Source organism: Enhydra lutris, unplaced genomic scaffold (genome assembly GCF_002288905.1).
Source record: "Enhydra lutris kenyoni isolate GAN:26980312 unplaced genomic scaffold, ASM228890v2 scaffoldscaffold2, whole genome shotgun sequence".
NCBI lineage: Eukaryota > Metazoa > Chordata > Mammalia > Carnivora > Mustelidae > Enhydra > Enhydra lutris.
The window spans coordinates 66,166,618-66,192,125 of record NW_019154086.1 but is presented as its reverse complement, the minus strand read 5'-3'; the positions used below and the strand labels follow the sequence as shown (position 1 = coordinate 66,192,125).

At 38.8% G+C, this 25,508-nt stretch overlaps 2 protein-coding genes and 1 pseudogene across 3 annotated transcripts in view; 2 read left to right on the top strand and 1 right to left on the bottom strand.

The window, feature by feature from the left end:
• Nucleotides 1-793, top strand: part of LOC111150779 (transmembrane protein 45A) — a 65,066-nt gene extending 64,273 nt beyond the window's left edge. The window contains exon 6 of the mRNA XM_022508379.1: nt 299-793. Coding sequence (XP_022364087.1) covers nt 299-392 — 94 coding nt within the window. The 3' untranslated portion in view covers nt 393-793. The remainder of the gene's footprint in view (nt 1-298) is intronic.
• A 5,908-nt stretch (nt 794-6,701) lies between these two features.
• LOC111146520 lies at nt 6,702-7,760 on the bottom strand (annotated as a pseudogene).
• Nucleotides 7,761-17,998: 10,238 nt separating this feature from the next.
• LOC111152205 (adhesion G protein-coupled receptor G7) overlaps nt 17,999-25,508 on the top strand; it is a 67,779-nt gene continuing 60,269 nt past the window's right edge. Inside the window, exon 1 of one of the 2 annotated variants that reach the window (XM_022510603.1) lies at nt 17,999-18,113. In XM_022510603.1, the coding sequence (XP_022366311.1) occupies nt 17,999-18,113 (115 nt within the window). Of the gene's footprint in view, nt 18,122-25,508 lie in introns of both variants that reach the window. The other variant, XM_022510600.1, reaches the window with a different exon arrangement.

Here is a 25,508-nt window from a genome sequence, read left to right as displayed (position 1 = left end):
CTGCCCAGAGATTCTCTTGTTTGTTTTAGAAATGATCAAAGCTATGAATGATTGGGCATTTTCTGAAACCTGAACAATCATGTTGTACATTTAAAAACTGATTTTACTTATTTACTTATACCCTGTTTCAATCCACAAAAAGTTTTCAGGTAGCTCCAAAGCCAAATAAAAGTGATTTTCTCTTTTGGATCGCCTCTCCCATTTGCACAGATAATTGGGAGTTTGTTGTATTATAGATAGACGTTGTTCTGGTTTTTTCTTAAACAGCATAACATGAGATACCTTTCATTCTCCTCAGGTTGGTTAAATCTCGACTTCAGAGGTTCTGCCCCTCAGAAGTTGGACTCCTGAAAAATGCTGAACGAGAACAAGAATCAGAAGAAGAGATGTGATTTTGATGGGCATTTTAGTTTTTCTGGATGAACTTCTCTTTTCTGGATTAGTTTTGTTCATGGTTTTGTTTTTTGGCCTTTTGCTTGGAGAACAGACAGCTGAAGGTGATTCTTGGTATATTGTTTGTATTTCCAATTTGGTTAAAGTATTTGAATTCAAATATTTTATTTTTAGGTTTGTAAGTACTTTGGGTGATAAAAATGCATTTTGCACATTAGTCATGGTATTTGGGGCCTGGAGCGGCTATTCTCAGATCATCTAAAGTTAAAATCCACGCTAAGAAAAATTTTTTATTTGCATTATAGATATGCTCAAGGTTCCTGGGCTTACTACCATTTGTAACTCATTAAACATGAAATTACACCTGTTTATCCTGTTGCTACAATGAGAAATAAATGAATGCAGGAACCTTGGTAGAGACATCTCGAGTCTTTTTCTTTTCTTTTCTTTTTTTTTTTTTTTACATTCTCATTTCCTTCTTTCTTTTTTATTTAAATTCAATTAGCCAATATATAGTACATCATTAGTTACAGAGGTAGAGTTCAATAATTCATCAGTTGCATATAACACCCAGTGCTCATCACATCATGTGTCCTCCTTAATGCCTATCACTCAGTTACCCCATCCCCCCAACTAACTCCCCTACAGGAATCCTCAGTTTGCTTCCTATAGTTAAGAATCTCTCATAGTTTGTCTTCCTCTCTGGTTACTTCCCATTCAGTTTTACCACTCCCCTTTCCTATGATCTTCTGCACTGTTTTAAGCAGCAATGTCCACAACAGCCAAACTGTGGAAGGAGCTGAGGTGTCCATTGACAGATGAGTGGATAAAGAAAATGTGGTATATATCTACAGTGGAATATTACTCAGCCATCAGAAAGGATGAATACTTACCATTTACGTTGACATGGATAGAACTGGAGGGTATTATGCTAAGTGAAACAAGTCAATCAGAGAAAGATAATTATCATATTGTTTCATTCATGTGTTTCTTAAATTCAGCTGCACCTCACCCTTGCATCATGAAGAAGGAGCAGTGTGACAAATTCCTTTTTGTGAGACATCTCCTTTTGTAGCACCTGACTTGTGCCCTGAGAAAAGTAACACAGCAGTCATCCTGAGTTGTGCAGTCTTTTAGAGAAGATGAGAGAAGTGATCCCTAGCGTGGATGCAAAGCTATGAGAGATTGGAAAGGGGAGTTATGATGTTATCTATAGAACAAAAAGTCATCACCACAGCATAGCATGGCCACCATACTATCCCCTCTGCTGAAATAGTGGAGGGTTAAAATAAGGAAAGATATTTTACAGATTACCTGGGTAAAAAGTCAGAGCTCTTACCTCATCTTGCACTAAATAGCCCTTAGTGGAGAGTCAAGAAATCTTATTTCTAATTCTGGCTCTACAATTAACCGGCCTCTAGCACTTTAGCAATCACCATGTCCTCTCTAAAGTAAGGGAATTGAGCTGCATGAGGCACTTTCTGGCTATCACATTTTATGAATCTAGAATCTTTGAGACAAAGTGAAGCTGACAGCTGATTTAGTACCATGTTAGTCAGAAAGGCCAGTCTCTGACATGACACCAAAGGTAAGGAGGGTTTCAGGAATCCTTGAGGGCTGATTGAATATAGAAGAAAGGAAGCAGCCTCATGGGAAGCTGGAGGAGAAATGTGGGCAATTAAATCCTGCAGTTCCATGGCATTCTAGAGACACTGACAAATGCAGAAGCCTGTCTGGTATTATCACAGTGATACTGGAGAGAGAGGTGAGTAGATTCTTCAGGCCAGAGAACTGGACACATTCATTGTTTTTTTTACATAAAGGTTGCAAAGAACTGATGTGGGTGCCCGAAGACTAATTTTGAATCCTACGATAAAGCTGATTCTGGCATATGAATTGCCCACAAGAACGTGATGGCAGCATGTGATTATGGCATTCTGCCCCATGTCATCCTCTATCTTCTCTAGTCCAGCAAGCTTTTAGAACTTTGGCAAGTTTGTGTTTCAAAAGAGTGAGCTGTCAGCTGCAGTTCATGAAAATGGCATTGCTGGGATATAGGTCCGACTCTAAGAATAATGAGTCAAAACCATATTAAGGCTACAATTTTGAAAACTGATATAAGAGCAAATATTCTCGCAGTCTTTATGAGAGAGCAGAAATATCCTTTCCTCCCGTCTCTGGACGGAAAGAATGCAAGTGAGATGCAACTCGGTGAGTTGTCTGTGGAGGAACATTTGGTTCCAGTGCAAGGCCACAGCCTGAGGCTATCTGCCTCTAGTCCCTGATATGAACAATACATTTGAACACCATTGCTGTAACTTTAAGGAAGCCTTCACGAAGGAAGGAATAGGAGAGGATGCCCTTCCTTATTTCTATTTGTATTTTATCTCAACTCCTCCAACACCCTGGAATCTCAATTCCTAAGCCTTCGTCAAACTTCCTTTATGGGTATCTCATGCTTCATTCGCCATAAACAAAGTAAAGAAACTCTTATATAATCCAGTCCATTATCAACATTGGCTGCTGATGTGACACCATCTCATCAGTGATTTCTATAACTTCCAGGCTCCTTTGCTTGGGGAATGTGCAGTACAACTTCTGATTGCATTACCTTCCAGCTCATTGTTGAAAGGGGAGATTGGGTCATGACCATTGTGGTATACTCCTCATCATTTTGTCACTACAGGGCTCATTAACTGAGGCTATATTGTTTGTATGTGGGATGTGGATTCATAAAGTGGTGCAGGAGTCACTTGGGGGACTAAGGGATAATGGAAATAAAAGCTGAGAAGTGATGAATTCTCCTAAAATTCAAGGAGTGAATAGATTAAAAAGCCATGAAAGAAAAGTTTGTACACATGGAGAACAGATCCAGAAATTCTATATCCTGTTGAATGTGAGTGAAGTCTAGAGAAGATTGAGAGAATTGAGGACAAGCATAGAATAAAAGAATTTTCCCCATGTAAATGACAATGAGGAGAGATTTTTGTTTTAAGCTTAAGGAGGTACTTCAAGAGATGTGCAGTGATGAGTGACTGGGTTTCTGGACTAACCCAGTGAAAATGGGAAAACTTAATCATTTTTATATTTTGAGTTCAATTTATAAATATTATTCTATTTTTGAGTCTTGTAAATTTAAACACTCGATTTTAAGGAGATTTTGAGGTTAGGGCACAATTTTACATTTAGATAATTAGATTTCCCTTTAAGCATCTTGAATTGTATCTATGAATTAAATATTTTTTGTATTATTCTTAAGAAGGAAACTTCAATTAACTGACAAATCTTCCCAAGTTGTTAAGTTATTCTTGCAAATCTAATGTGTTAAGCTTATAAATGTGGTGAAACATAAGTGTCTTTAAAAAAAAAAACTGGGGGGTGGAGGGGAGAGGCAAAGGGAGAGGGAGAGAGAATCTCAAGCAGGTCCCACACCCAGTGCGGAGCCTGATTCAGGGTTCAGTCTCAGGACCCTGAGATCATGACCTCAGTTGAAATCAAGAGTTGAATGCCCAACTGGCTGAGCCACTCAGGTGCCCCAAAGCATAAGTTCTCTTAAATGTTCTGCTGTAGTATGTAAACTTAGTGAAAATCACAAGCCTAAATCTGTTAATTAAACATTTATAAATTAGACCTGCAAGAGTAATCAGTGTAGATAAAACTATTTTCAAAATTATAAATACCTAAAATATTACGCATGTACAGTTTCTTAACACAAATATCTTTATGAGTTTGATTCTCTTAAATTACCGTACTTTAATGCTAAGACTTTCCACGATAAGATAGGCTTACTGTTAAGGAAGTGACATATTTTTTTTTAAGATTTTATTTATTGATTTGACAGATCACAAGTAGGCAGAGAGGCAGGCAGAGAGAGAGGAGGATCTTGGATCATGACCTGAGCTGAAGGCAGAGGCTTTAACCCACTGAGCCGCCCAGGCGCCCCAAGGAAGTGATATATTTATGATAGGCAATGTTGGGAAATACCTAGTCTACTCCTTGAGCTCTCGAACCTGAATACTGAATGGAATAGGATTCTCGACAGTGGCCCAAACAGCACATGCTGAATCCTGTTATTTATGGTCATTCTCTACCAGATTCTCCACACAAGCTGTCTCCCGGCCTTTTAAAGCACAGGGAAGGCACCATCCTGAGCTAGAGTCATCCTTAAAATTATCCATCTTTTCCACCTACTCATGAAAATCTGCCACCCTCACCCAGTCTGTCATGCCACTTGATGGAATTTCATTACTCTTTAGCTCTAAAGATATTTAAATATATTTCCTTCTAAGTATAAAGACTTTTGGAACTTGATGTTATCCTGCACTTTTAAAAAATATATATTTCTTATTGGATATGACTCCTCAATTTTTACATATATTAAGGTGATAGTCTAATGAATTCTAGGTCACTTTCTTTAAAGGCAATTCCAACTAACAGCTCTGAGATTAGATGTCAGTGTATCTTAACCTTCACTGCTTTAGAGCAGTGCGTCTATGTGTTGTGGGAGGAATTACTATGACTAACAGGAAATGTTAAATAGTTGAGAATATACCTTTTTCCTGGTTACTCTCATAAACATGTTCTGCCTGTTTTCAGATGTCCTAGGGGAGGATTAAGAAGTTAAGTAAGAAGCTTGGGATGGAATGCAAATAGTCCCTATTTGAGGATTTCTGTCTTAAGCTAAAATACATACAGTTTCCAAAACATATAGACATAGCTCGCCCGAGTACACAAGTTGCTTAGCAATTTAAAATGGAGCTCTCTCCTCTGATGAGAAACTGCCCCGGGTTCCTTTGCCTCTCAGATCAGGTCCAAGTTAATTAGCATCATGTTCAAATAAAATCATTTCTCTTGAGCTTAATTCACTATGCAGTTATGCTGTCATACTATCCAACAAAACCCTTGGACCCGCTGGTTGACTTGTTTTCTGTTCCCCCAAATATGTTTAATTTCCGTAACTATGTTTTATTAACTACCCTACCTTCCTGGCTCCTTGCAACTGACTTCTGGAGATTCTTTAAGGCTCAGTTCAAAATTTTTCTTTTCGACTGCTTCATCCCACTATTCTCTGCCTGTGTACTCCCGCAGTACTAAGTCCAGAGTGACTTCAGATCATATTCCATCCAGTCCTGTAGTGACCTTTTTTAAAAAAAAGATTTTATTTATTTATTTGACAGAGAGAGAGCGAGAGAGAGAGATAGAGTGAGCGCACAAACAGGGGGAGCAGCAGAGTCTGGAGAAGTCGGCTCTCCGCTGAGCAGGGTTCCTGATGTGGGAATCCATCTCAGGTTCCTGGGATCATGACCTGAGCCGAAGGCAGACCCTTAGCTGACCAAGCCACTCAGGTGTCCCAGCTGTAGTTATCTTTATACATAAATTCTTCCTTCTTAGTATTTTACAATCCCTGAAGACAATCATACTTCTTTTTGTGTACGTGTTTAAAAACATGGACACTTATTATTATAAAATCAACTGGTTTAATAAAAAAGCATTATATTTAAAGATAATTTAATATGCATGCCTGTTAAAATAAATATAAATTGTGATTCTTTTGAGAGCAAACGAGTGGTTACCCAAAGGAGAAACAAGATCTCCTTAATAGTTGTAATAAAACCTATCCCTGAAAAGTTAGAAGGTATTACACAAAAATATTTATATTGTGTTCTACTACTCATGCTTGCTTTTAGAGAATCAGAATTTAAACAGATTATGAAAAAAATCAATGGAATCCCTGGGTGGCTCAGTCGTTAAGTGTCTGCCTTCGGCTCAGGTCATGATCTCAAGGTCCTGGGATCAAGCCCTGCATTGGGCTCCCTGCTTGACGGGAAGCCTGCTTCTCCCTCTCCCACTCCCCCTACTTGTGTTCCCTCTCTTGCTTGTCAAATAAATAGAATCTTAAAAGAGAAAAAAGAAAAAAGCTATTATAAATAAATATAAAAAATATACCTGTATAAGATTTTTATTGAAGACATGATTACCATTGCATAAATGCCTGACAGGGAGACTATAAATAAAGTAAAGGACTTGGTTTTCTCAATTTGAGAAAAGGGGAATTTTCTGAAGACAAATGTTTGAAGTTCAAGTACAAGGACTTCACTAATTTCACACGCTGGTATCATCAACAGATTGTGATGAAATGGAAACTACTACTCTTTTTAAGGCAAAAATGCTTTCTAATAGGAAAAGTACAAATTAGGCTTTCTGAATCACAAGAGTTCTGAAACAGAAAGGTAAGGTGGCCAAAAAAAAAAAAAAAATCCCAATGTGAAATTAAGAAAAGTGAAAGTTGTATTTCTGGGGATTCTTTTTCACACATCTATGCTTCGTCTAGGTAAGCCTTCCACAGGCATGCGTTTTGCGGCATACAGTTGGTTCTAGTCCTGTGTGAGCCCTGATAAAGATGAACAGCTTTCACGAAACAGCTTTCCTCCATCCCTTCCAGTGGGTGGGGATGAGCCTTGCTCTTGTGGAACCTCATGAATTTCTCAGTTCCACGAAGGTAAGCTTCATGCATGGGTTATTTGCTGAAGCTAATAATGGGAATGGCTCACAGGAGGTCCCAAACACAGTCTGGTTTTCCAGCCTTCTTGATTCCAGGAGACAAACCACACAGAAGGTTTTAATGGTCCATATGTCTGTGAAGACCTGAAACCGTCCATTTCCTCTCACCATAAAGGCACGGGCAAGGTAGAGACTATGGAAGTAGCCTGATGAGTTGGTGATCTTTACTAAAGGCATCTGAAAACATCTGATTGAGCCTTCCAGTGGGAATGTTCATATCTGCCAGTGTATATAGAGGTGTTAGGCTTGACACAAGATAAGGCACTTAAGGAAAAGGTACTAAGTTCCTGCTGATTTCTTTAAAGTCCATATTAAGGGACCCTTCCAGCCTTGCAGAACTTCTTAAGTTCAGCAGCAAATTTGCCGCAGTGGTGTTCATTGCATCTAAGCTCTTCTGGTCCACTTTTCAAAAAGCCCTGGCACTTGAAGTAACCAGACTTTATTTATTATTGTACCCAGCTTTCCAGAATTCAACATGAGGTCAATCTTGCTAATGATGTCAAATAAAGATTAGTTGTCAGTGGGCAACACATAGTCTGCATGCTCATTAAGTCCCTTCATTGCCAAGATCCTGTTATAAGGGAAGGTTATGACTGCAGAATTTCATTTACTACTCCTTCCTCCATGTCAATCAAGACAGCTGGCGCTTTCAAAGAACAAAGTTTCCCCTTGGAAATACTGCCACCGTTACCAGCCTCTCTGGCATCCACATTTCTAAAGAAGCTGGTTATTGCCTCATTATAAATTCCTTTCTGGATGGCCTTGGCATGCTCCCTTAGTGCCAGATCCCAGAAGCAGCAGCCCATCTGGTATCCACACTGGGCAACCAGTATGACCACCACTGACCGGGTCGTGCTGTGGCACGGTGGGATCAGGGCACCTGGGAGCCTGAGCTTGCTCTCCTACTCCCAGCCTGGCCCGGCCCACCAGCAGCAACCATATTTCTTTTGTCTCTTCTGTAACTCCTAAGGAATCCTGTTTAACTTGTAGCTTTGGAAAGTGAGCTATAGGAACAAAATAAAGAGAGAAAAATCAAAGGAAGATATTATTTAGAGAAAATAGGTCTTAAAATGTTGCCTATAGGTGAGGACTCAGAGACCAGAGAGTTAGTGATTTGCCCAAGATCGTGCAGTCGATTCGTTGCTGAGCCCATGATGGAGTATAAGTCTTCTGACACCAAGAATTGGAGATCTTTCCACTTTAAAGGGGATACTACTGCATAGTGAATAACTCGGTTCCTTCTTGGAAGGACCTGCTTCATTTTAAAGACCATCTTCCCCCATCCCCGCTCCCCACACTGCTTCTGTTCAAATATTTGGTCAGACATCGTGTTAGTCAGTGTAGGCTGCTGTCACAGGGCACCATAGACTGTGTGGTGTGAACAACAAACATTTATTTCTTACAGTTCCAGAGGGTGGGAAGTCCAAAATCAAGGTACCAACAGGTGTGTGGTTAAGATTGAAAGAGGAGAGAACTGGTCCATTATTGGTCGGTTGAGAGGCATAGTGTAGGAAATAGTTTGTCTTCTTTCCTTTCCAAAAAGGAAAGGAAATGCAGACCCAAAATTTACAGTAAGTAAAAAAGAGCCTCAGCCAAAAAGCATGAGTCCCACGTGAACACTAGTCCTTCTGAAAATTGGTAAATGCCTTCCTGGTTTGAAGACTTGTCTCGTTTTCTCATGTTGAGAGAGAAATTGTCTCCCTCTAGTACCTTTTTATAAGGGAATTAATACCAGTATGAGGGCCCCTCTCTGATTATCTGATTACCTTCCAAAAGCCTCACTTCCAAATAGAATCACACTGGGGATTAGACTGGATGAACAGCTAAATACTGAATATACTGTATAATAAACAGCAGAAAAGACACTCACAATGATGCTACCCTCTAGTGGCAGAGCTTGGCAACACAACTCATAAGACAAAGTACCAGGTTCACATCCTAAAAGAACAAGTCAGACCACAAACATTGTTAGAGGTAGAGTTTGGGTAATTTTTTAAAATCTTAATTTTTAAAAACTTTAAAATTAAAAAAACTATGCCCTTTACTTGCGCTTAAGCTTAACATCAGTTTTAAGCGTAATGTTTTAGACTTCAAAAAAAGGCATATATTTGAACTGGCAAATGTATGCTGAACATAACATGGCAAATGCCAGGGATGAAAATATTATCTCTCCCAAGTTGTATCACGAGCTATAAAATATAGTCAGCTTATTGAGAAACCTGCTGATAATTTGGCTTGGTTAATACCTTTATGCTGTTTTATGGCCCCACACAGGTTGGCAAATTTCCTTAATTGGTCTGTCATTCATTCCAATATTCCTTAGGTTGGAATGTAGAGTAAACACTCGTGGAATAAATCATTTACCAAGTAGTGACTTCTGCATTATTATCTTTGATGTGCTTTAACATATTATATGCCTGTTCTCTAACTAGATCACAAACTCCTTGAGTATCAGATACTATTATTAAACTTTCTGGGGATTATCGCGCTTATCTGGAAAATGTGTGTTCCTGTTGCAAAGTGACTCCTGTATTATTCAGAGTTCTCCAGAAAAAAAAGGATATATAGGTCATATAATTTAATAATTAATAATCATTAATTAAATATTAATAATAAAAATAATTATACTAAATGGAGAGCTTTAGGGTCCCGAATACTATCTTGTCAAGATAAAAATAGTGGGATGTGGGCACCTGAGTGTCTCTGTCAGTTAAGTGTCTGCCTTTGGCTTAGGTCATGATCCCAAGGTTCTGGGATTGAGTCCCACATCGGCCTCCCTGATCAGCAGGGAGTCTGCTTCACTTTCTCCCTCCGCCCCCTCCCTTCTGCATCTCCCTCTCACTCTCAAATAAGCAAATAAAATCTTTAAAAAAATAGTGGGATTTTATGCAGGATATTGAAAATACCAAGTCATCTCCCCTCAGATAATCTTATGATTTCATATTACTATTTTCAGAAGGACTACTGTTCACATGGGACTAGTGTTTTTTGGCAGAGGCTCTTTTTTATTTACTGTAAATTTTGGGTCTGCCTTTCATCTGAATGAGGCTTTTTGGAAAGGAAAGAAGAAAATTAAACTATTTCCTACACTATGCCTCTTAACCGACCCATAACTGACCGATTCTCTCCTCTTTCAATCTTAAACACACACCTGTGACTATCAGCTCAGATTTGGGGGATATGGAAGGTAAGGAATAAAAGAGGAGAAAATGGGAGAAGAAGGATAAGGGAACTAGTCAGAAGGGATGAAGAGGGGAATTGAAGTTCTTTGGATCAAGATGAAGTAAACTTCAAATTAAAAAAGAATTTGGGGCGCCTGGGTGGCTCAGTGGGTTAAGCCTCTGCCTTCGGCTCAGGTCATGGTCTCAGGGTCCTGGGATCGAGCCCCACATTGGGCTCTCTGCTCAGCGGAGAGCCTGCTTCCCTTTCTCTCTCTCTCTGCCTGCCTCTCTGCCTACTTGTGATCTCTGTCTGTCAAATAACTAAATAAAATCTTAAAAAAAAAATTAAAAAAAAATTAAAAAAGAATTTGAGGATTCCTTTTCTTTCATCTTCTGAAGCACAAAAGGTTAATTCAGAGTTACATTAATTGGAGTCCAGAATCTTCTATGGATACATATTTTAGTTTCAAAGGCACCAAACTTCAGCTAGTGTTAAGTGAATTACTTCCACAAAATGATTGCTGATTTTTCCTCTATGGAGCAATCAGCCCTCAAGACCTTGTAGAGCCTCAAGATTTAGAACACCTGGGTCTGGAGAACATAGGAGGCACCTGAAGAACAAAGGCATCTAGAGGAGAGGAGAGTGGAAAGGCACAAAGAAAGGTCTGTGAGCTGTTGACTTCCACTTGGCCCAGGAAAGCTTTTTTGATAACTTTCTCCCCACCCTCCATTGAACACCTCGTAGAAACAGAGGTGGGTAAGGTTGTATAGATAAACAAATGGGTGAGCTCAAGGGTTTCTCTGTTAGCAGTGGCTCAGAGTTTTCACTAACAAAGGGGTGGCAAATGGCCACTGGGAGGTTTTCCAGTGGAGAAACTCAGGCTCCTCTCTAAGGAATAGCAGGTGGGGAAGTTGAGATTGGCCTTTGTCATTAGTGTCACGGGAGGTAAGGTAAGTAGGTTTCTGTGTAATTAACTTTCTGTTGGGGTCACAGTCCAGACGGTAGGGAAAGAAAAGAGATTTCAGAATTTCTTGGTGCTTCTGGGTATAAAGTCACTAAGAATCTGTTAAATAAGATAAAATGAAGAATTTCAGTGGTTTCACAGATGACAGAAATATAGGCTTTTTGTGAATTTGGGCAAGCTTATCTGAAAATCTGGCAAGATTTCCATAAACATTAACAAAGGAATGTTCTAGGACACAAACAGGCCATTTAATATCCAGTCATTTGCTGGTTTACTGCAAACTTGATTCTCTTTCTTTGGGAAAATTACCCCTGAGCAGTGATTATAAACTTAAGCGGGCATCAAGTTGGAGGACTAATTAAAACACAGATTGCTAGCCCACTCCCAGACTTTCAGATTCAGTAATTTCCTATCTTATTTAATGGGTTATAATCTTAGAACATTATTTTGATGTTCAAATTGCCAGAGGTATTGGAAGAAAGCTGCCTCACTTTGGGGGCAAGAGAAAATGGACCTAGACACTTGATTCTAGTGTGTGTTTTTTTAAAAATTTGAATTTAATTACCTGACATATAGTGGTACATCATTAATTTTTGATGTAGTGTTCAGTGATTCATTAGTTGTGTGTAACACCCAGTGCCCATCACATCGTGTGCCCTTCTTAATGCCCATCACCTGGTTACCCCTCCCCTCAACCTCCTCCCTTTCTGCAACCCTCAGTTTGTTTCCCAGAGTCAAGAGTCTCTCATGGTTTTTCTCCGCCTCTGATTTCTCCTCATTCAGTTTTCCCTCCCTTCCCATATGATCCTCTGCACTATTCCTTATATTCCACATATAAGTGAAACGATAAGATAATTGTCTTTCTCTGATTGACTTATTTCACTCAGCATAATATGCTCCAGTTCCATCCATGTTGATGTAAATCATTAAGTATTCATCCTTTCTGATGGCTGAGTGATATTCCATTGTATACCTGAACCACATCTTCCTCATCCATTCATCTGTTGAAGGGAATCTTGGCTTCTTCCACATTTGGCTCTTGTGAACATTGCTGCTATGAGCATTGGGGTGCATGTGCCCCTTCTTTTTACTACATCTGTATCTTTGGTATAGTAGTTCAATTTCAGGGGCATAGAGTGGCTCTATTCTTAACATCTTGAGGAATCTTCATACTGTTTTTCAGAGTGGCTGCACCAGCTTGTGCTCCTACCAACAGTGTAAGAGGGTTCCCCTTTCTCCACATCCTCATCAATATTTGTCGTTCCCTGTTTTGTTAATTTTAGTCATTCTAACTGGTGTGAGGTGGTATCTCATTGTTTTGATTTGTATTTCCCTGATGGCAAGTGATGTGGAGCATTTTTTAAATTTACTTTATTTTATTTCATTTTATTTTTTTAAAGATTTTATTTACTTATTTGACAGATAGAGATCACAAGTAGGCAGAGAGGCAGGCAGAGAGAGAGGAGGAAGCAGGCTCCCTGGTGAGCAGAGAGCCCGAAGCGGGGCTCGATACCAGGATCCTGGGATCATGACCTGAGCCAAAGGCAGAGGCTTTAACCCACTGAGCCACCCAGGTGCCCCTGGAGCATTTTTTTTTTATGTGTCTATTGGCTATTTGTATGTCCTCTTCAGAGAAATGTCTATTCATGTCTTCTGCCCATTTCTTTTCTTTTTTTTTTTTTTTAAAGATTTTATTTATTTGACAGAGAGAGATCACAAGTGGGCAAAGAGGCAAGCAGAGAGAGAGAGAGAGAGGAGGAAGCAGGCTCCCTGTGGAGCAGAGAGCCCGATGTGGGACTCGATCCCAGGACCCTGAGATCATGACCTGAGCTGAAGGCAGAGGCTTAACCCAGGTACCTGAGCCACCCAGGTACCCCCTTCTGCCCATTTCTTGACTGGATTATTTGTTTTTTGGGTGTTGAATTTGAGAAGTTCTTTATAGACCTTTGATACTAGCCTTTTATCTATAGTGTCATTTGCAAATATCTTCTCCCATTTCATAGGTTGCCTTTTAGTTTTGTTGTCTGTTTCCTTGATATTCAGTTTTATCCAATTCTCATGTGGAACGAAAAACTTAGGCCTTCGGTGTTGGCATTCCTATCCCCTTGCTGTATTTCTAATTTTTTCCAGAGTCCCAGAAAGGGGAGATGGGGCTATCACTCACACAGAAGGTACCCAAGTAAGAGGTGGGGAGCGCTCACGATGTGTTAACCTAGAACCAACAGGTTCTGATATACCAAGGGAAAGACTGCAGTTCTGCCACTGAGGGCTTGGTGCTTGGCTTGCTGGAGTAAGTGCTGTAATGGTTGGCTAACATGTCTCCAACCCCTGGCTGACTGAGATACCTTCATTCCAAAGAGCAGACTGCTCACACATGTGTAATATGCCCCAGGAGCTGGCCTAGATCCAAAGACTACTGTACAACCGCCCTGTTCCAAACACTTGAGCACTAGCCGTGAGCATGTATCAGCTACATACATCTGAATCACTCACTGCCGCTTCTATCCACTGATGGGAAAGGAAGGAAAACCTGATCAAACCAGCAGCTTTTGTTCTCTTTCTAAAGGAAGAATTCTAGCTTCTTTTGTTCCCTGTTTTTAAAAAATTTAATTCTACTATGGTTAACACACAGTATTATATTTTTTTCAGGTGTACAATATGTGTGCTTAAGATTAATGGGATGTCACTGTTTCAGGGCCTATGGAGGCCAGAACTAGAGAATATATGTATGTTAATGTATGATATATATCAAACAGGCACACATATACATATGTGTATATACACAGTTTTGCATCTATTTATTTTTATGTAAAATGTATTTATTAAATATATATTGAAATAGATATTATTATTAACATATATAGAAAACCAAGAGTTTGTATTGATACATATATCCATTTCCAAGACAACACTGTAAGTTTCTATTTTTTTAAGTCACAACAAAGTTATTTAGCTCAAAATTAGAAATAAGAAGTAATATCACACCCCTTCTTTCCCTTGAAACACTTGACTTTGTTGCTGTCATCAGTTTTCCTCTTTTGGATAAGAAGTTCATGACTATATTCATGCATTTATCTGATAGCCATTTCCCTTAAAAGATACTGTTTCCTTCAGAATTAGCTCCCTGTAGCTTTTCTTTCTCCATGTTTCTGATGACCTGTTTTGAAATTCTTTTTTTTTTTTTTAAAGATTTTATTTATTTATTTGAGAGAGAGACCACAAGAGAAAAAACACAAGCAGGGGGAGTGGAAGAAGGAGAAGCAGGCTTCCCCCTGAGAAGGGAGCCCGGTGCTGGTCTCGATCCCAGGACCCTGGGATCATAACCTGAGCTGAAGGCAGACACTTAATGACTGAGCCACCCAGGTACCCCCTGTTTTGAAATTCTTACGGAATTCAAGTTTTGTTTCTTTCCAAATTAGTGACTCCCTTCTCTTAGAGTAAGGAACTTGGCTCTCATTATTCTTATATGTTTACCTATTTGATTTATCATCCTGTATGTAACTAATCTCTGATCTTCAGCCCTACCCTACCTATATGTGGACACTCTTCTTTCTTTGCTTGGGGTGTGCTCCTTATTATAGGTTGCAACTCCATGTGGATACCCTCCTCACTTAACTATGGCTCTGAATTCCCACACCAACCAGCCCATGCATGCAGATGCCCTGGGACCCTTCTTGGTCTCTAAAGGAATGCCCTCCTCTCCCTGCTCTGGCTTTGATTTCCCACAATTGGCTCTCTCTTGCCGGAAGGTCTTCCTCACCCCTTGGTTGTGAGGCTGTCCCTCCCCATCACATAGATGCCTCATTCACTCTTCTTGGAATCTGACATCTCATGACAGGATCTCTAACACCCTTTGCCCTCCCCTATTGGGCTGTGACATCTGCTCTGGTCTATTGCTCATCTCTACCCCCACTATAGACACTGCCTTGTTCCTCTTCAACTAATGACTTTAGGGCTGAAATTTTCAGGAAGGGAAGGCCTTAGCTAGGTTGTTTAAAATATGAAGAAATGGAGGTTCAGATGCTTATGTGGCTTGTCCAGGGTCACTGAGCAAATGAGACATTGTCAGTACAAATTCAGGTATTCCTGAGTATAAGCTGTGTGAGGGCTGGTACTTGCCTCTCTTGTTCACTCTGTCATCCTCAGTACCTAGTACAGTGTCTGCATTGAGTAGAACAAATGACAAATGAATTATTCCCTGTTCAGATCTTTTCCTTTTCCTGTTCCTTTTTGTGATCTTGATATATGTGTGTGGGCATAAAATTGATGTCTATATATTTGTTTATAACCAATAGAAATTCATGCCCTTATATGAATGTCAACATCTAAATATCTGTTCCTAGGAATTTATTCTATTCCATAAATTTCTTGAGTTCCTAGCTGGATAGTTGGCATATAAATGAAAATATAAAAATACTAAGAAGCTACAGCCATTATAACATCTCAGGATTCCAGCACTTCCATTGAGTAAGGAAGAGAAAATGTCTGAGAACCACTAAAGTCAGTTTTTCAGTCACCAGACTACAGCCCTTTCAAAATATTTGAAATACAGCAAGTGAAAAATACCATCACCATATGGCTGACGTGGGCACCATGATCATCAGTTCCTTTAGTTACTCCACTCAACTAAGTAAGACCTTTCTGCAGATAATCATGCATGTCAGGGTCTCCAAAACACATTCTGAAAAATTGCTATCTCTGCAAAATTCTTGAGAAGGGGATTCTGTGGTCAACACTGGGATCTCAACAATTCACAATGTATGTGAACATATTACAGGCTCTCACAGGGGCTCCTGGTTGGCTCAGTCAGTTGGGAGTCTGCCTTCAGCTCAGGTCATAGTTCTAGGGTCCTGGAATCGAGTCCTGTGTCGGGCTCAGTGAGGAGTTTGCTTCTCCCTACCCACCCCCTACTCATGCTTGTGTTCATTCTCTCTCTCTCACTCTGAAATAAATAAACAAAATCTTAAAAATAAATAAATAAATAAATAAAGACTCTAGGAAATTCTAGAGTTGAAGAAAACTATAACCTTTATGTAACCCAATGTCATTCAAATTTGCATAACCTGAGAGCTCCTGTTTAGAGTAATACCCGCCCAAGTCTCATTTCCTCATTCATACAATGGGCAAAAATACCTGTTACAGGATAAATGAGATAAAGATACAGAAAGTGCATAGCACAGTGTTTGGTATATTCTAGGTACTTTGTAAGTGCTACTTCCTTTCTTAGACATTATTTATTTAAAATGATCCATTTTATTGTTGAAAGAATAATAGATATATTTGTTATTATTATAATTGAAAAAATAATAAATGCAAAAGTTAAAAACTTCGAGTCATAAAGGGTATAAAATGAAAAATGAGTTTCAGACTCCGCTCAGACCACCAAGAGGAATTATTTTAAATGTACCCTTCCCAACATTTTCAGTGCATATACATGCAGACAGCCCAGAAACAGATTTCTAAAAATCTCTTCACAGCAAGTGAAACGATTTGAATTCATTTATGTTGTGCAGCTGCAGCAGTACCTCTAAGTTCTTCCATGTTAGGGTAAATCGATGTGTTTTTCTGAACTCCTTGGGTGGGGCAAAGGTTAGAACCTACGTTCATGTCCCCTAAAGCAGTATTTTGATAAAGGAAGTATTAGAGAGAATAGGGAAACATATAGTTGTTTTGGGGGTTGAAAAAGTCAGCTTAAATGTGTCCTCTTTTGTAAAATATTTCTTAATCCACCAGGAACAGGACTCTGATTGAAGTGAAGAATATTCATTCTTCCATTCTTTCAGTTAATGATGGAGCAGGGGTCGGGGGAGAGAACATGAGAGCCTGGGCAGGGGAGGATCAGAGCGGCAGCTTCCAAGATACCCACTTACATTGATCTAGATGGTGAACTAGGCTGCTAGGGCAGTTGCAACAAACCCAACTGAGTGGCTTAAGCAACAAAAATTTATTGTCTCACAGTTGTGGAGGGTAGAAGTCCAAAATCAAGGTGCCAGCAGTGTTGGTTCTTTCTGAGGGCTTGGAGGGAAGGCTCTGTCCCAGGCCTCTTTCCTTGGCTTGTGGACAGCCATCTTCTCCCTGTGTGTCTTCCTAAATTCTTTCCTCTCTGCATATCTCTGTGCAAATTTCCTCTTCTTAGGACACCAGTTTCACTGGTTTAGAGCCTGCTCTCATGGCCTCATTTAAACTTGCTCACGTCTGTGATGACTCTATCTCCAAATAAGGTCACATCCTGAGTCACAGGGATTAGAATTTCAATATAGGAATTTTTAGGGAGATGCAATTCAGCCCTTAATAGGTGGATTGCAGTACTGGGATTTCGTGCTTTTCAAAACTCACCTGAGCTAATAAAGCCCAGTCACCAACTGCAGCTTTCAAAATGTGGGCTCCTTTAAAAAGGTGCAAGGACTACAAATGTGTGTGTGTGTGTGTGGCACTGCTTAAACCCCTTGTTGACAAGAGGGTTCTGTGTGGCCTTAAGCACTTGTTAGTCTACTTCTGCTAGATCTCCCTAAAACCAAAGTGTAAGAAGGTGACTTGGTTTCTTTTTTTATTTTTTGCTCCCTTCCCCACCTTCTTGCTTATCTGAACATTTATACTTTGACCCTGTTAACTATACCCTCCCTTTCTTCTTTATGATGCTCAGTTATCTTCTCTTCCCATGATTCCAATCTCTTCTTTCATATTCTCATTCAGTGAAGGATGAGGAAATAGCAGTGAGAGCACGTACCTTTCATTAGATGATTCAAACTGCATCCTGCCTGATTAACCTAAAAAGTCCTAAGAAATGAGGAATTCTGCCTGACAGATCGCTGAAAGGAGGAATTATTTTTTATGTTTTAAAATCATTTCTGATTCACCTTCTTGGCTCAAGAAGAAAGACACTAGTTGTTTTTTGCCAGGGGTAGATTTGTGGCTTCCATGGCTTCCTGCCGGGCATGTGACCTCAAGGTGCTAGTGGCCATTGTGTGTGGACTGCTGACGACCATTGTTTTGGGACTGGGCATCTGGACGACTGTGATTAGAATCCAGAAAGGTAATATTGTTTATGGTTAACTATGTTATGTTTATCTTTAACTTGTTACGTTGAACTAAAGTCAAGAGAAGGTATTGAGCCTCTGTTCCTGACACCTAAGGCACCGGTACTACAAATAGCCATGTCTGGGCTGAGGCTGCCCACCAAGGTGTAATGTGTGAACTACAACAGGCAAGGGTCCATGGATGGCTAGCACATAGTGGCACACACATGACTATGAATATCTGTGTGTGAGTGGGCAGGGTGAGGAATTACCTACTTTAATTAGCCTCTTCTTGTTCTTTTAACTCCTGACTGGATACCAGCTTAATTAAAATCATTAAGAACACATGTTTGGGTTTGTTTAGCCAAATCCAAGAAAGAAATAATTATGGACACACACAGATGGACGCACCTAATCAAACATGTGCAGAATGGAATTTCATCTCAAGAAGAAAGTTTAGGAATGTTCTCACTAGGATTGTAAATAAAATCTTATGGTTTGTGCACAAAGTTCTCACTTTCCAAGTGTGAAAAATGACTCAAAAATGAAGATTACTTAGAAAATGATTTTTTCTGGTTGTTCAACAAATACTTGTTAGTAAACGGCTATGTGCTAGAGCTGACCCTGGAAGGTGGGAGGGGGAGCAGTGGTGTGTAAAACAATGGTGTTAGCGGGACCCCCCCCGAAACTCACAACAAAGACTTTTTATGACCCCAGAGCTGGTTCCCTTGGGCTGCACAGGTTCTCCATAAAGGGATTCAAAGCTGGGTCTGCTGAGTATTCCCTTCTGAAACAAACAGAGACAGACTCTAATAAAACTCAATAAATATGGATAAATAAAACCCATCCGCAGGGCAGAAAGAGGGGTGATCTGCCCTCGAGAAGGTAACTGAGGAGGACAGAAGGTTGGGAGAGCAGGCAGAAGTCCAACGGATAGCTGCAAAGATCCATTGTTGGGGACAAAAGAAGGTAAATATATTAGCTGTTGATGGAGTGGTAGCTGAGAAGGGATCTGATTGTCCTTCCCTCTCCCCACCCCTCAGAACATCATTTACAAAATATTGTACTAACAGGATTTGGATAATTAGCATGAGAAAATTTGCCAGAACAAAAACAATAAAATTTAAGCTTGAGAAAATGTGTTTTTGATTTGCTTATTTCTTTATTTGTTGGTTTAAGTTTTGTTTACAGTTAAAAAAATTTCTGAACTAGAGGTTTCACCCTATTAAGGCTGCTAAATTTGTAAGACTTTATTTAAAGAGTATATTTTCAAGGAATCTTTGTTTCCTTCCTCTCTCCTTCCTTTCCATTATATGACATCTACTTTAAAAGGGAAATTTGTGGTGAGTAATAAAGGACACAGGTACAATAGAACCATTAAAATAAGGACCAACATATAAAACATTATAAGGAAGAAAACAGAGGGAGTTGCTAAAAACAAATACAAAACATAATCCCTGAGACATATCTCTGAACTTCCTGAGGGCTAAGACTTCAAATGAAGCATAATAAGCAACAAAAAACCCCTTGTTTAACCCTTTTGTTTAACAGTAAAAGCATATCAGCTCCTCAAAAAAGAGATAAATGTGTTCTTGCTCTGAATTTTTCTTAAAAAATGTTTTATTTGATTGTAGTTGACATACAATGTTACATTATTACATTAGCTTCAGGTGTACAAATGATTTGACAAGTTTATGATTTATGCTTATCTCATTTAATCCTAACAACTACCTTTGAGGCAGTTATTACTATATCCATGAAATTGATGGGGAAAAGGCTCAGAAAATGTTGTCAAACTTACTTAGCTAGAGAGTGTTGGGTCTGGATTTAAATCTAGATTATTCTGACTTTAGTTCCTTCCTTTTCACTCCCGCATATTCTGTCTTCCTAGAGGGATGACAAGGGTAACTCAATCAATGAATTTGTCTGTCTCTCCTTTTTTTGGGGGGGGGGCAATCTTTGCCCAAAAACCCTAATTTATAAAGATAAGCAATAACCAGTAGAATGTTTTGCTAGGCAAGGTTAGGCACTTTGGTAAGTCACGTTGTTTGTCTTCAAAGTCAATAAGATCTACATTATTAATGCTGCTTATAAAATGTAGATTAATATGTTAACTTTTCAGGTTTTCTGAGTCTTTAAATGGTGTTTATAGACTTTTGGAGTAACTGCTATAACTTTGCCACATTCTTTTAGGTCTTGCCAAAATAATTCCCTCAGCTTCGCAAAATTATAAGATTATCTGCTGTTAAACTTCTAGTCTAGAACAGTGAAAGAGACTATATTCAGACTGCATTCTTGGAAAACTGCTCATGTTCTAACAGCTTTCCTCCTGGTGACTGACTTTAATGGAAAGATTTCTCATATTCACATAAGCCCCAATATCTACTGGCCATCAAACAAGCCATGAATGAACTTATCTTTAATTATCCTAAGTATAATTATTCATTTTTTAAAATGAATCATTCATTTAAATATCAAACAAGTGGTTCGAGACATAACCTCTAGAATGCCAATGATCTTCTGTGTAGTATAGAAAAGCTTTTTATTCTCCTCCTCCTGCTTAATAAGGCCTCTGGTGAAAGGTCATGATTTAAAGCCCTAGTGCAAATGAAGTTGATAGCATTTCATGGAAGCAGAGAGGACTTCTTTCAGAATTGCCAGAATAATATTTGGCATTTTTATACCACTGATGAAAATATTAAATAATAATGATCTTTTTTTTTTTTTTTTCCACCAAAGCATCACAATGAGATACATTGTCAGGTATAACACTTTCTCCATCTAGGCTTTCAGGAATAAGATATCCTATGCTTCTAAAGTTTTGTTTGGTAAAGAAAATTTTCAAAACTATTGATGACTCTTGCAATTTCCAAAAGAAGCTCTAGTCTTGTAGTTCTTCTATGATGATGTCAGTTTACTGGAACACTCTTCATCCAGAGTTTCGCATGGCTGTCTCTTTGATCATATAGGTCTCAGGTAAAATGTCAACTCCTCAGAGAGATCTTTTTATCCACTCAGTCTAAGGTTGTCATTCTATTTGCTCTCTTTTATGTGTACTTTGTTCATGGCTTTTATCATCTGATAATCTCTCACTTAATTCTACCTGTTTGCTCAATGTCTCCCCATTCCTAGAATAAAAGCCCCAAGAAAGCAGTGAACTGACTTATTAATCTGCATTCCCTGCACCAAGCAGAGTACTTGGAATATAGTTGCCAATACATAGCTGATGAGCAAATGAAAGAATCACATGAAAACAAGAAACTGGACTAAACATTGTCAAATAGTTGCCTTCAGAAATGAAAGAATATTGCTCCCAATTCCTTGTAATTTGTGTCAAAATATTAAGATAAATGTTATTATGGATTTGTTTTCAGCAGTTAAGCAACCACCATTTTAGTTTTCTTCCTCTGTTCCAAGCCATGCAACACTCTAACCATTTCCAGAACTTGGGCTTCATTAAGATCTCTCCAGTCGTGTATGGCCTCTTTTGTTTGGCAGTGTGATCAGCAATCTTGTAGGATACTTTCATGTTGGAGCAAATCAAAGTTTTGCCAGAGCTCTAATCTTTTCACATTAAGCATTTTATCAAATAATATGCACTGTGAGTAATGTGTTTTCAGAAAGGACAAAAATAAGGTGTTCTATCTATGTTGCCTTTGTGTTCCCAGTAGCAATGTAACCTTGTAATTCAAGAAGCAGCATGGCTTTTTGGTCCAATCATACTTGATGAAAGTAAAATGAAATATAATTAAGTTTCATTGTACATCTTTCTCTTGACATTTTCCAACTTGAACTAGGCCTGATGTAAACATAGACAGATGTCCATAATCATAACGTAGGGGATGTTTTCCTCAACTCTTAGGGAGAATAGCTTTTCATAACATATTAGCATTGATGACAATGCCTTATTGAACCATATCCTGTTTCTCTTCTAGATTATAAAATTCCTCTCTGCCATCCCGAGTGCCTTTCCAACTCTCTCCAGATGCTCTGACCTTCATTTCCTATCACAGGATTCACTTATGCTTCAGGCCAACAAGAGACTTTAGTAGGTTGTAATATTCCCAAACCCCAAGGTCAAACTTCATAGCATTGAAATTCTTGCATAGCAGGAAATGTGGATTGTGCGGAAATGTCAAGGAGAGTTTATTGATTCTCAGAAAATAATTTGTACACAGATGCTTGACTTTTGTTTTACTCAATTACAGTACTTCCTCAAGAGGCAAACTTGATAATAAATCAAACTCATGGAACTGCTCCTGGAGTACAGTTTGCATTTGGGGTTTCAAAAAAAAAAAAGGTCCAGGTGGAAAAGGTTGGGTTTTAGACAGCTATAGCATTACTTAGTCTTAATCTCTATTCTGCTCCTTTACCAGTCTCCCTTCTCACTTCCTCATGTAACCACTATCTAAATTAAACGAAACCAAACCAAATCAAACCAAAACAAAACAAAACAAATAAATCAATTACTACGAAAGGGAAGGGAGTTGTTTTGGAAGGAATAAATGTTGTTATGTAATTGGCTAAGGGACATGAATTATTTTAACATCACTGACGTTTAAATTGCTGATCCCGTTTTCAAAGTCACTTTCTTAAACTAAGAGGCTAGGACCTTGGCTTAGTGGATTTTTCCTTGATTTACAGGTATTAGTTTTCCTTAAAATTCTGAATACAATAACCACCCATAGATCTTTTGATAATATATTTCTTGAAGAACATTTGGTAGAAAATATGGTGGTTAGGAGTGTGCACATTGAGAATTGGGGTGGGGGGGAAATACAGATGTAGAAAGAAAGGAAAAGTTCTAGATCCTGACTGCCTTGTTGAAACTCAAATGTCACCACTTACCAACGGAATAAATCTGAGCAAGTTATTCAACATTTCTGAACTTCAGATTTCCTATTAAGGGAGCAATAATATACCTAACTTACAGAGCTGTCATTAAATGATTTAATGAGTTAATTACAAGTTTAAGATGACATATAGGACACTATAAGCACTCAACAAATGTTAAATCCGTTTTTTAATTTATGAATTTTTAGATAATTTAGTGCATAGTTTTTTTTTTATTTTTTTTTAAATTTTTTTAGTGCATAGTTTTCTCCATTCCCTGATTATACCTTGAATAGATGCCGTTGACTTAGATTGGACCTTTGGATTGAAACTCAGCTTTTCAAACTGAAGGTTCAACTGATGGATTTATTTAAAAAATATTTTTAAAGATTTATTTATTTTTATTTGAGAGCTAGAGAGGGAAAGCTCGTGCACATGGGGGAAAGGAGAGTGAATGGGAGAGGGATACAGACTCCCCTTTCAGCACAGGCAGTGTGGAGTCTGAGGTGGAGCTGGATCTCTCCACCCTGATATTGTGACCTGAGCTGACCTGAGCGGAAACCAAGAGTCAGACCCAGCTCCGAGTGAACCACCCAGGTGCCCCTCAACTGATCAGTTTAAAACAGAAACAGTTCTATGAACTGCTATATCATCCTGCATTAAAAAAATATTTATACTATGCTACATCATCAGGGAAAAATTTTATTAAAATACGTAACCAGTTTATTGAAATATGTAACCATGTAGTTCTTTTTGAATAGCTTTTACCTTAAGGAAAAAATGAAATCTTATGTATTTTGTTTGTTTAAAACTTTTAGTGTTCCTTTTCACAATGGAATAACTTTCCTGAATATTGTCTTCTCATTTAAAAGGAATCTTCTTCCTCATCCAAATGTTTCAAATTCCTGGTCTGGGACAAATGACAGATGCCAAGATGTTAAAACCCTAAGAATTGGAGCCAGATTCTCGAGACTTCTGATGGAATTTCTTTGACTAAGGAAAGATATTTTTAATCTTGCACGTAATTAAACTAGACTTTTCACAACAGATTCTAATTTGTCTAGTTTAGGAGAGGAAATGAAATTTATGTTTTCCATTTGGAATTTTTAGTATTTTATGCTACTTTCTCAGGCAGCATGAAGTGTTTTACATTATGTTCTGCATTTAACTGTCCATGTTGTGTGGTAAAGATATTGAAAATAAGGCTAATATTTCTGGAAATATTACTTATTATAATTTGAGAAAATGTAGGGAAATATTAATATTATACTGGTGTTATAAAAGAAAAATACTACTATTAAACATATTTCAGTGTGTTGATCCTTAAGTAACTTGAAGCTGATGCTTACCCTCTGTGTTTCCCTGTGGTAAAGGCAGTACTATTAGGAGAGGGCGGGAGCACTTAGTGCTGAAGGGATCTGAGTTAATCCACTCAGCTATCAATTAGTTACTAGTCTGGAACAAGTTAATCTTTATATAGAAGATAGGCTTTATGTAGAATGGGGATGTTGGGCTAATGAATAGCTAATGTCATTTTTATGAGTCCATAGGTTTAAAAACTAGTTAAATGAAAGAAAGAAAGCTCTTATTCTTTCTGGGTCTGATTTTTTCTTTACTTAAAATACAGAGGTTTAAAAATACCAATACTACCTTTATTATATTTTGTGGGTAATTCAGGTATTTCAGTGGACAGGGTCTTGAACTGTGGAGCAAAAGGTGTTAAAATTGTGATTATGACAGAGGAATGGTAGCTCAGCCTGGGCTTGATACCCTCAACCAAAATGCAAATGCCAAAGAGGCCAGTCAGCAAACATTTGCTGAGTACCATCCATGCATCTGTCATCGAACTAGGCCTGGAGATAAAAGAAATAAAATAAAAGAAAGTCAATTCTAAGGAAGGCTATTTGGCGGCAATGAAAAGAACAACGTAATGGAATGGAAATTAAAAACAAAACAAAACAAAACAGGAGCAGACATCAACAAAACCAAAAGCTAGGGGTGCCTGGGTGGCTCAGTCAGTTGATTATTCGCCTTCAGCTCAGGTCACCATCCCAGGGTCCTGGAATCAAGCCGGGCATTCGGCATCAGGCCTGCTTCTCCCTCTGCCTGCTGTTCCTCCTGCTTGTACACTCTCACTCTTTCTCTGACAAATAAATAAAATCTTTAAAAAAGTAAAGAAAAGAAAGGAAACCAAAAGCTAGTTTTTTGAAAAGATAAATTTAAGTAGGTAAATATCTGGTGAGATTTGTCAAGACAAAAAGGCGTAATTAAGCAATATGTACAAAAATAAAGGGGGTCACAACACAGGTATGATAACAAAGATTTAAGCAAAAGTCAGGTGGGAATTCCCACCCGGGGCCTGCGTCTCCCCTTCTAGTGATCCTCTGCATCTGGGTCCTCTGCTGGGCTTCCAGGGATTGTGGGTGCTTACCCCTCACCCCAAGGTTGGCCTCTCAGGGGACAGCAGCACGTTCCCTGAGGAGTGGCCATTCATGGCCTGGTGGTGTAATCTGGGGTATCTGCAGGTATGAGCACAAAGCATCCTGGGAGTGGGACTGAGACAGGCTGGGGAGAAAGGG